This window comes from Chenopodium album, chromosome 9 (genome assembly GCF_948465745.1).
Source record: "Chenopodium album chromosome 9, dcCheAlbu1.1, whole genome shotgun sequence".
NCBI lineage: Eukaryota > Viridiplantae > Streptophyta > Magnoliopsida > Caryophyllales > Amaranthaceae > Chenopodium > Chenopodium album.
In genome coordinates, this window is record NC_137842.1 from 29587964 (window position 1) to 29599183 (window position 11220).

Here is an 11220-nt window from a genome sequence, read left to right on the forward strand (position 1 = left end):
ACCCCGAATGGGTAGCCAAAGTCGTCCCAATTCCAAAGAATGATGGAAGGATCAGAATGTGTGTCGACTATCGAGATTTAAATAAGGCAAGTCCAAAGGACGACTTCCCTTTACCACACATTGACATTTTGGTAGATAATACATCAAATCATGCACTTCTCTCATTTATGGATGGATACGCGGGGTACAATAAAATTCTCATGGCAGAAGAAGACATGGAGAAAACAACCTTCATAACACCATAGGGTACTTACTGTTACACGGTAATACAGTTCGGGTTGAAAAACGCGGGTGCTACTTACCAACGAGCATCGTCTGCCTTACTCCATGACATGATGAACAAAGAAGTTGAGGTATATGTGGACGACATGATTGTGAAATCAAAAGATCGCCTAGGATATCAATTATCCTTGAGAAAATTCTTTGAAAGGCTAAGAAAATACAACATGAGGTTGAATCCATCAAAGTGTGCTTTTGGAGTCACCTCAGGCAAGCTTTTGGGATATGTCATAAGCTCTAGAGGCATAGAGATAGAACCAACTAAGATCAAGGCAATCATGTCAATGCCACCGCCCAAAACCGAGAAACAAATTCGAGGATTTATTTGTTAGTTGCAATATATAAGAAGGTTCATATCGAAGCTAACAACAATATGCGAACCAATATTCAAGAAGCTCAAAAAGAATGTACCAGTAATATGGGACGATGAGTGTCAAAAAGCCTTTGATAAGATCAAATCCTATCTCGCAAATCCTCTCGTATTAGCACCAGCACTTCCAGGGATACCTCTTAGGTTGTACTTAACAGTCACCAAAGAGACAATGGGAGCCATGCTTGCATAAGAAGTAGAAGGTAAAGAAAATGCAATCTACTATCTAAGAAAAAAGGTGCTCGAGTATGAAGTACGCTATACACCACTTGAAAAATTGTGCCTCGCATTGGTGTGGGCCACAACCAAGCTAAGACATTATATGCTCGTGCATATAGTCTTTCTAATTTCCCGAATGGACCCACTTAAGTATCTATTCGAGAAGTCTACACTTCATGGGCGCATATCAAGATGAATAGTCAACTTAGCCCAGTTCGATTTTAGATTCATGCCTCAAAAGGCTATCAAAGGATCTGTAGTATCGGATTTCCTAGCAGATTTCCCAATAGAAGATTCAATGCCAATACACGACAATTAATTTCCAGACGAAGAATTGATGGTCACATAAGATGATACTTGGACTTTATACTTTGATGGAGCCTCAAACCAAAAGGGATGTGGCGTGGAGTATTATTAGTATCACCTAAAGAAGAGCACGTTTCAATCTCCGTAAAACTAGAATTTGACGTTACCAACAACGCTGCTAAATACGAAGCATGTGTGGTAGGCCTTGAAACAGATTTGGCATTGGGTGTAAAGAGATTACGAATATTTGGAGACTCTTCATTGATAATAAACTAGATTTCTAAAAGATGGAAAGTAAGGAGTGAAAGTATTGCCCCTTACCAAACTTACCTGGAAACTCTCACTAATCAGTTAGAAAAGGTGGAATACATTTATCTACCTAGAGAGGAAAATCAATTTGCTGATGCTTTAGAAAGACCAACCTCAATGGTTAGGATTCCTACGGAAATCGAGCAAATTCCTCTAACCATAGAGAAAAGGCACAAACTGACTTATATTCAAGCTATAGAAGACGATGAAGTGATCCAAGATGAAGAAGAAGAAGAAGAAGAACCGTGTTATACAGATATATTTAACTATGTCCCCAAAGGAGAATACCCTCCTCATGAGAAAAACGAGCATTAAGACTCTTGGCTTCCCAATACGTACTCATAGACAATGAGTTACATAAAAGGGTACCTAAGGGTCGAGCTCTCTTATGTGTAGGAAAAAAGGATGCCCAAAGAGGTATGAGAATAGTCCACGAAGGCATTTATGGAACCCATATTAATGGAAAAATGCTAGTCCAAAAGATAATGCGAGAAGGATACTATTGGACTACAATGAATAGGGATTGTCATCAATATGTAAAACGATACCCTAACTGCCAAATTTATGCCAATTTACAACATGTTCCCCCATCTCTACTTTACACCTACACTTCACCATGGCCATTCTCTACATGGGGAATTGATATTATTGGTAAAGTTACCCCTCCAGGAATAGGAGATCACGAATACATCCTAGTAGCAATTGATTACTTCACAAAGTGGGTTGAAGCACAATCATATGCTAAACTCACTGTAAAACATGTAGCACTCTTTATCGGAAGAAACATCATTTTTCAATAAGGGGTCCCACATGAAATGATAAGTGACAATGGAACTCACTTTTCAGGTTGAGTGTGAAGAATTGCTACAAAAATATAGCATTCAACACCATCATTTTGCCCCCTATAGACCTCAAGCAAATAGAGCGGTTGAAGCAGCTAATAAAAATCTAAAGACTATCATCGAGAAAATGACTGAAAATTACAAGGATTGGCTTGACAAACTCCATTTCGCACTTTGGAGTTATCGCACGTCAATTCTCACATCGATAGGAAATACGCCATTCTCCTTGGTTTATGTAATGGATGCCGCACAACCTGTAGAGCTAGAAATACCGTCTCCACGTATTGCACTAGAAAGTAAACTCGATGAAGTCGAATGGACTAGAGCAAGATATGAAGAGCTAATTCTACTTGATGAAAAGCGACTTGAAGCTCTACATCAGACCCTATGCTATCAAACCCGTATGGCTAGACATTTTAACAAGAAGGTCAAGACAAGAAACATCAAAGTAGGAGACTTGGTGTTAAAAGCATTAAGGAAAAATGTTTTAGATCCAAGAGGCAAATTTAGGCCTAATTTGGTCCGGACCTTATATTGTCATAACAATCTTATCAGGAGGTGCAGCAAACTAACTGACATGGATGGCAATGAGTTCTCGGACATGAAAAATCTTGACCAACTAAAAAAGTACTACCCATAATTACTTGAGTAGGATACTCAAGAAAGCTACGTTTGGCCTGATTCCTTAGGAAAGGATACGTAGACAATCCTTTACAAGTGCGACCACTTTAATTTTCGCAAACCTCGCATCCCAAAAATAAAAAGAAATTCGACAGAAATTCAACGGAACAGTAGCGTCACAGAAAAAAGTTTGTCACCGGCCGAAAGACTACAGCGCATGGCGACAGTGCCTGCCGCCGAACGATAGCCGGTAACAGCCGCAAAACAGCGGTGCCGCTCTTCCGGGAGTACCTGGGCAAATTTTGGTGTTTTTCTTTTCTCTTTTACAATTTTTATCTGTATCCTCTTCTTCGTCCATGACTTTAGCTAGTATGCATCCTTTGGAGGACCTACATTCAATTTTAGAGTACATGGTTTCTCCCTTAGCTAGGACTCCGTGTTTCTTCTCTACCCAAACCTTCTTCTCTGAAGTGTCAGCTTTTCTTTTCCCTTTATCCTTTGTAGAGTCTTTCTTCTTAGGCATCATAGGTGTTTTGAATTCAATCTTTTCACCTAAGCGTACCTTAACAGGAATCACCTTGTCACCTAGTTGATTCTTCACGTTGGTTTTACTCTGATTTTTCTTCATGTCCTTTGAAGGTTTTTGAAGAAGCCAGTTCTTTACATAATTGGGCAAGGAAGGAGGAACCTTTGGGGTAATCACTTCCCATAAAGGTCTTGCACTCCAATATGCATCAAATTTCTCTACTTCTTGTGAAACAAGGAATTCATAGGGACGACGAAGATCCCAAGAAGGAATTGTTTTAAGTAGGTCGTACTGTCTTTTTACCCTGCGGGGATAATAAAAAGTCATCTTGATTAAGCTTGGAAGACGATAGAAAGGTTGCTTGTTGATGCCAACCATCTTCTCTATTTTCCACCAAGGGATGACCCACTTAATAGCAAATTTACAAGAGGCAAAGACTCTATTCATGGCGCCCCATCTTAGAGAAGCGTTTCTTTTGCCTCACAAAGCAAATTGGAGTATATTTTTCAACATTGTCAGGAGGACTAATTAATTCTAGTCTCTCCATTAGCCATATCTAGAAAAAAATTCAATGCAAATAAATTAATATTACTATACAAAAATATGTTTTTGATCTCTGTAATTAAAAATATTATTTTTCTACCTGTAATAAAATTGGAGAGCCCCGAAAAGGTGCTTTTTTATTTCTCTTCAATTCATCAAGACTAAGCATAGTCTCTCCAACAATTAACAACATTGGATTTCTTCCATATTCAATTTGCTCCAAAATAGTTAGTATAATTGCTTGACCCTCATTAGTTCTACCACTAGTGAGAAGATATTGGTTAAAGCATGCAAAAGAGAAAAGCCCTTCTTATATAAACATGAAAAGATTCAGAATAAGGTATATGAAATTAATGGCATGCAAATTATTTTAAATTTACTACACTACCATCTACAATATTTGTTAGATCTTTGTCTCTTAAACTAAAGAAGCGCTCAAAATCTTTATAATAATTGTATAGGATAGCTCCCGCTGAACTATCGCCTAGCACCTAGGGTGCACACTCACCGCCGAATAAGCAACTAATGAAGGGCCCATCAGCCCGGCAGAGTTAGCCCGCAGGGCTGACCAGGCTAAACTCTCCACGAAGGAGATAGTACGCCTATAAATAGAGGGTAAAGTACAACAGAAAGGAGGTTAGACACTCAAGTTATTACACTTTCTATATCTCTCTAAGTACACTTTCTCTCTCTAAACACTCTCTAACTTAAGCTTCGGAGGGGGGTTCCTCGAGCCTTCCCCGAGGGCAGTTTACGTGTGCTGCCGTGTGTAGGTTGGTGACGGGACCCAGCTTACCCAGCAGAACCCTTGGATCCATACCTGGAACAATTGGCGCTAGAAGAAGGGGATTGGATCATCTAACCTGAGGTTCACCAACTGAGTTAGGGACTAGTTAACTAACCACCATGGCCGGAGAAGAAACTGTACAAACACCCACGTCCAAAACTAATGAGACAAGCCAAACACCACAAAAAACACCCCCAGTAACCAGCGATCCAAAAGGATCCACCGGAAACCCCAAATCGATCATCTCACAGAAATCCAACCCCATCGGATCGACATCAGCCACTGCTAAAGCAGCGGCGAAACCAGTAGATCCGGTAGGATCCAGCTCTATTTTCAAGTACGGAATGTCGTTAACAGGCGCAAAAAATGAGCTTATTGTTTCAGCAACTGTAACCTAGAAACCGCAACCCGTAAATATGCCAGCCATTCTCTAGAACCTCTCTAAGTGTAGCAAGGAGCAGCTGGCTGCAATGGCAGCGGTCCTTACCAATATGGGTAAGAGGGCAAGCCCATCACCGACAATGGCAGCTGCGAAGCCCGCAGTGAAAAAGCCGAAAGTCTCAACTCTCACCCCCGAGCAGAAAGAGATCATTCAGCTGAGGAAAAAGGTATTGGAGCTGGAAGCTCGCAGCTTGAATCGAGAATGCAGCGTGGAGGAAATAACCCCCACTCGAATCAGCCCGGAGAAGAGGGTCCGTCGCAGTAGGTCACCGGCCGCAGAGCGAGGACCCAGCCCGGAGAGAGACAAACGAGCGCGAATCCAGGTTGTTCTAGATGATTCCCCATTTTGGTGGGAGATTCTGGAAGAACCCATGGAGAAGGTGAAGATGCCGAGCTGCAAGTACAATGGAACCACAACACCCAAAAGCCACATATCAGCTTTTGAGAATAATATGGTACTCTACACCATGACATACTCTATCTGGTGTAAGGCTTTCCCACCAACTCTAGAGGGGCTGGCAACGGAATGGTACGACGCCATCCCCGAATGTTCTTTGTACTCGTATAGTCAGGTGAAGAGAATGTTCATGGAGCATTTCATAACCTTGGTGGACAGGACCAAGATGACAACCGAGCTGATGTCCCTGGTTCAGGGAAAGGATGAGCCCCTGAGGGAGTTCATCACCAGATTCAACAAGGAGGCAACAATCATCCCAAATATGAGCCAGGAGGTAGCGCTGTTAGCAATGCAGAGTGGCCTACTACCAGGGTCACCATTCAGAGCATACATGGGGCGTAAGAGCCTCAAAACGCTCGCTGAAGCGCTGGGTAAAGCGCATGAATTCGTAAAAGCAGACGAGACTTACAGAGCAATGCTGGGTAGGAAAGCAACAGGTGACTCAGTTAAGCGGGCAGAGGTCACCCGGGCAGAGAACAAACCAAGGGTGGACCAGCCAAGCAGGGCTGAGCAAAACCATAGAGAAGCGGACAGGGCAGCGGGACTGAGAAGGTCCGATCGAAGGAGAGGGCCAAGGCCTTGGAAGTTTGATCAGTATACCCCACTAACCCATTCCAGATCTCACATATTCAGCGTAAATAAGGCTGATGATAAGTGGTAGAGGCCTCCAAGGATGGTAAACAGGAGTTGTGATACCAGTAAGTGGTGTGACTTTCACAGGGACTATGGCCACACCATTGAAGAATGCACGCACTTGAAGGACAACATAGAGGACTTAGTCAGGAGAGGATACTTGAGTCAATTTAAGCAGCGTGATGACCCTCCCAGAAGAAGAGAGGGGGATAGAGCGGGCTGAGCTGATCGCTGAGGAGGTTATAGGGGCCCAGCTGGAGACAAAGATAGAGATGTCATGCCAGAGGGCAGGGGTACGTGATCAGCGGGGGTCCAGTACATGGGGGGACAGTTAATAGAGCGCGGGCTGACCTGCGCGCAATGATACATCAAATAAACGACAATGATAAGCGTAGATGGCCACCTCTTCCCCCGCAGCCACGAGCCATGGTTGACGAGTATGACCAAAAGGGAATAATTTACCCTCATGAAGACCCGCTGGTGGTGACAATGAGAATTGTAAACTGGGAGGTGGATAAAATACTGATAGACGGAGGCAACTCTGCCAACATCATATACATCAGTGCGTTCAATGAGCTGAAGTTGGAAAGAAAAGACATGAAGAGAGTAAACTACGAGGTCACCGGGTTTAATGGTTCGGGGATCACCCTAGAAGGCATAATCGAACTCTCAGTCCAGGTGGGAGAGAGGTCAAGAAGGCGTGATGTCCGAGCAGAATTTCTCGTGATAAACTCCCCTTCACCCTAAAATGTAATCATGGGAAGACCGCTCATCCACAAGATAGGCGGGGTGGCTTACACAACTAATGAGGGTCGGTCAGCAAAGCTCAGGGGAAGCCAGAAGACAGCCCAATAATGTTACATAACTTCCTTAAAGCAGCCTGCCAAAATCAAACAGCAGTCTGGTTCCGAGAGAAGGCTCCCTGAGCAACCTGAGAGGAAGTCGAGGAAAAGGAAGAGTGAAGGGTATCACAGGGAAAAAGATAAACAAAAGTTGGCAATGCAAAACTTCGAGCCTGCAAAAGAAGAAATGGCTAGAGCACTTCCTAGCGGGGAGCATGTCACAGTCGAGCTCACAGAAGGTGATCCCTCGAGGACGGTGAAGATTGGGAAAGACATTGATCCAGGAGTAGAGGTGCACTTTATAGAGCTGCTGAGAAAGAATAAAGACATTTTTGCATTTTCCATAGATGAGATGCTCGGAATTGACCCAGCTGTCATGGTGCATAAGCTGAATGTGAAGGAGGATATTAAGCCAGTCGGGTAGAAAAAGCGAAGCTTCTCCACGGAGAAAAACCAGGCAATCCAGGAAGAGGTGGAAAAACTCTTGGAAGCAGGATTTATTGAACACTGTAACTATCCAGAATGGTTAGCCAACGTGGTCATGGTGAAGAAGGCAAATGGCCAATGGAGAATGTGTGTTGATTTCACGGATCTTAATAAAGCTTGCCCGAAGGACTGTTACCCACTGCCACGGATAGATCAACTGGTAGACTCAACCAGCGGGCACGCCCTGCTAAGCTTCATGGACGCCTTCTCAGGTTCCATTCGATCAGCCTGCACGAGCCAGACAGGCAAAAAACTACATTCATTACCGAAGGGGGAGTGTATAATTACATAGCTATGCCCTTCGGGCTGAAGAACGCTGGAGCAACTTTTCAGAAGGCAATGGATAGAGTGTTCCTTCACCAGAAGGGAAGAAATGTGGAAGTATACATTGACGACTCAATTGTTAAGAGCGTCACGCAGGCTAGACATATCATGGATCTAGAGGAAACATTTGCCACCCTGAACAAGTATAGAATCAAGCTCAACCCGAAGAAATGTGTCTTTGGAGTGAGCTCCGAAAAGTTCTTGGGTTTTCTGATCAGCGAGAGAGGTATAGATGCCAACCCAGAAAAGGTCGAAGCAGTCCTCAGTCTGTCCGAGCCTAAGAGCATCAAAGATATCATGCGGTTGACAGGCAGAATGGCCGCACTGACCAGATTCATCAGTAAGTCAGCAGACAAAGCCTTGCCATTCTATCAGCTGTTGAAAGGAAACAGAGAATTCAAGTGGGAGACTAAGGAGAAAGAAGCCTTTGAGGGTATTAAGGAGCATCCGACTAAGCTCCCAACAATGATTAGCCCGGAGCTGAGGGAAAAACTGTAGTTGTACATCTCAGTGTCAATACAAACAATCGTAGCCGTTCTGCTGGTAGAAAGACAGAAGCAACAAAGGCCGATATATTTCGTGAGCCACGTGCTGACCGAGGCAGAGCAAAGATACCCCCTAGTAGAGAAGCTAGCCTTCGCAGTGATTACAGCAGCAAGAAAGCTAAAACCATATTTTGACGCGCATATAATAGAGGTCCTCAAAAACCACCCGCTGGAGAAAGCATTACAAAAGATGGATGCATCGGGTAGACTCTTAAAGTGGGAAATCGAGCTTTCTGAGTATGAATTCGAGGTCAAGCCTAGAGCAGCCATCAAGGCACGAGCTTTAGCATACTTCATAGTGGAAGCCTCCTATGAGGAGAAAGAGGATGACATTGGGGTCTGGAAGGTGGAAGTGGATGGATCCTCAGCCCAAAGAGGGAGTGGGGCAGGAGTCATAATGACGTCTCCAAAAGGAAACGTATTTGATTATGCCATCAAGTTCAAGTTCAAAGCGTCTAATAATGAAGCAGAGTACGAGGCGACACTGGCAGGCCTGCGTATGAGCCTTGCAGCCGGAGCCCGCAAAGTACACCTTCAGACTGATTCTCTGCTCCTTGCTAGCCAACTGCATGGGGCGTATGAGATAAGGGAAGCCACTATTATGAAATATGTAACCAAAGTGAAAAAGTTGGCAGCCCAGCTAGTCCATTTCCAGATAGACTTGGTCCCTAGAGCAGGAAACTCTCAGGCTGACGCCTTATCTAAGTTAGCCAGCTCCACCTTACAAAGCCTCACAAGAACAGTGATGGTCAAGGTGTTAGAGGAAAGCAGCATCGCTGAAAAGGAGCTGGTAAACTACGTCAGGAGTCAAAGAGCCTGGTTCTCAGACATCTTGGCGTACAAACTTCATGGCTCGCTGCCCGATGTGAAGTACAGGCTAAAAAGGTGAAGAAAGACGCAAATTGGTATGTAGTGATGAATGGAGAGCTCAACAAGAAAGGCTTCTCAAAGCCGCTGCTGAGGTGTATTCCGGAATGGGAGCAGGAGGGCATTATGGAAGACGCCCACTCCGGAATATGTGCCAACCATATCGGCGGGAAAGCATTGGGAGTAGAGGTCCTTAGAAGAGGGGCATATTGGCCAACTCTCACGCAAGATGCACTAGCTGGGCTGCCAAGTACATAAAAGCAACCCAGGTCAGAACATTTATATGGAAGAGCATCATCACTAGATTCGGGGTGCCACAGTGCATAGTCTTTGATCATGGGTGCCAATTTGACTACGACACCATAAAGGACTACCTGGGGGATATGGGCACTAAGTATGCAAGTGCCTCAGTCTGCCACCCGCATAGCAATGGCCAAGCAGAAGCAGCAAACAAGCTGATCCTGACAGCCCTACAGAAGAAGTTGGAGGAGTACAAGAGCCTGTGGGCAGACTTAGTCCTAGAGGTCTTGTGGGCAAACAGGACCACTAAGAAAGAGTCAACCGGTAAAATCCCTTTCACCCTGGCCTACGGGGTTAATGCAGTTGTCCCTGTGGAAGTGCAAATCCCTAGCCTGTGGATACAGCTCTATGAGCAGCAAGGAAATGAAAAGCGCATGCTAGAAGAGCTAGACTTCCTGCCAGAAATAAGGGTAAAAGCAGCCCTTAAGCTGGCGGCCTAAAAGAGCAGGATCTCAAAAGCTTTCAACAAAAGGGTCAAACACAGGGAGCTCCTGCCAGGAGACTTAGTCCTCAGGAGGACAGCAACAGTTGGAAGAGGAAATCAGCATGGAAAGCTGTCAGCAAACTGGGAAGGCCCTTTCATCATCCACGAATAGGTGGGACCAGGCACGTTCCTCCTTGCAGATCAAGAAGGTCAGGTTTAAGAAACAGTTTCAATGCTGATGTGTTAAAGAAATATTTTGTTTAAATAGCCTGAAACATAGCTGTTTGAAGTCGATAAACCTTTATTCAGTCCATGTTATGTTAACTAAGGTATTTGAGCCATTTTTATTCAAAGAAATACAAGCCTCTGCGTGAGGAGTATGTTCCATAAATTTGTTTAATATAGTATGCCCAAGCATCATATACTAACATGCAGAAATCAAACAAGAATAATAATAAAGTGTTAGAGGAAAGAAGCACTCTAGCGCAAAATGACAAAGTGAAAGCATCCCTCCTTAAAACCTCACTTCACCTGCAAAAAGCAAAACAGGGCACCACCTCGGGGACGCCTAAGGGGGAGCCTGACACGTTCAGCTTGAGCAGGGGAGAAGAGAAGAAAATAAGAAGATGAGCTACATAGGCAACACTAAGGTTCTCTTAGTCCCATTCAGCCTATCTCTTCGAGGGGGAGAAGAAAGGAGAAGACAGTCAGTAAGCCATTACAAAAAGAAGTAAGCAGGCAGTAAACAAGCTGAGTGACATAAATAAGTCGCAGCATAAACAAGCTGAATGACATAAATAAGTCGCAGCATAAACAAGCTGAATGACATAAATAAGTCGCAGCATAAACAAGTTGAATGATATAAATAAGTCGCAGCATAAACAAGTTGAACGACATAAACAAGTCGCAGCATAGATAAGCTGAACGACACAAATAAGTAACAGCAAAGAAAGCTGATGACACAGACGAAATAAGCAAAAAGCTGATCGACACAAACAAGTCTCAGCAAGGATAAGTCAAATAACTCTCAATCAAATATGTCAACCAGCACGCAGACGAAGCCTTTGGGCAAAGCCAAGTGAAGTACACAACGCGCAAA

The 11220-nt window shown here is 44.0% G+C and overlaps 1 protein-coding gene across 1 annotated transcript; it reads left to right on the forward strand.

The window, feature by feature from the left end:
• The first annotated feature begins 7955 nt into the window (after positions 1 to 7955).
• On the forward strand, positions 7956 to 10137 carry LOC145557576 (uncharacterized). Its single transcript, XM_081618749.1, has 4 exons — positions 7956 to 8418; positions 8518 to 9320; positions 9407 to 9647; positions 9839 to 10137. Exons 1-4 carry the CDS (start codon positions 7956 to 7958, stop codon positions 10135 to 10137), a joined length of 1806 nt encoding a protein of 601 aa, XP_081474875.1.
• Positions 10138 to 11220: the final 1083 nt, after the last annotated feature.

Excerpts from the sequence above, each read along its gene's own strand:
- LOC145557576 (XM_081618749.1), top strand. The coding sequence starts at position 7,956 with ATGCCCTTCGGGCTGAAGAACGCTGGAGCAACTTTTCAGAAGGCAATG. Across the intron at positions 9,321-9,406 it reads GCATCGCTGAAAAGGAGCTG|GCTAAAAAGGTGAAGAAAGA; the intron begins GTAAACTACGTC and ends TGTGAAGTACAG. Across the intron at positions 9,648-9,838 it reads TGCACTAGCTGGGCTGCCAA|AAGCAGCAAACAAGCTGATC; the intron begins GTACATAAAAGC and ends ATGGCCAAGCAG.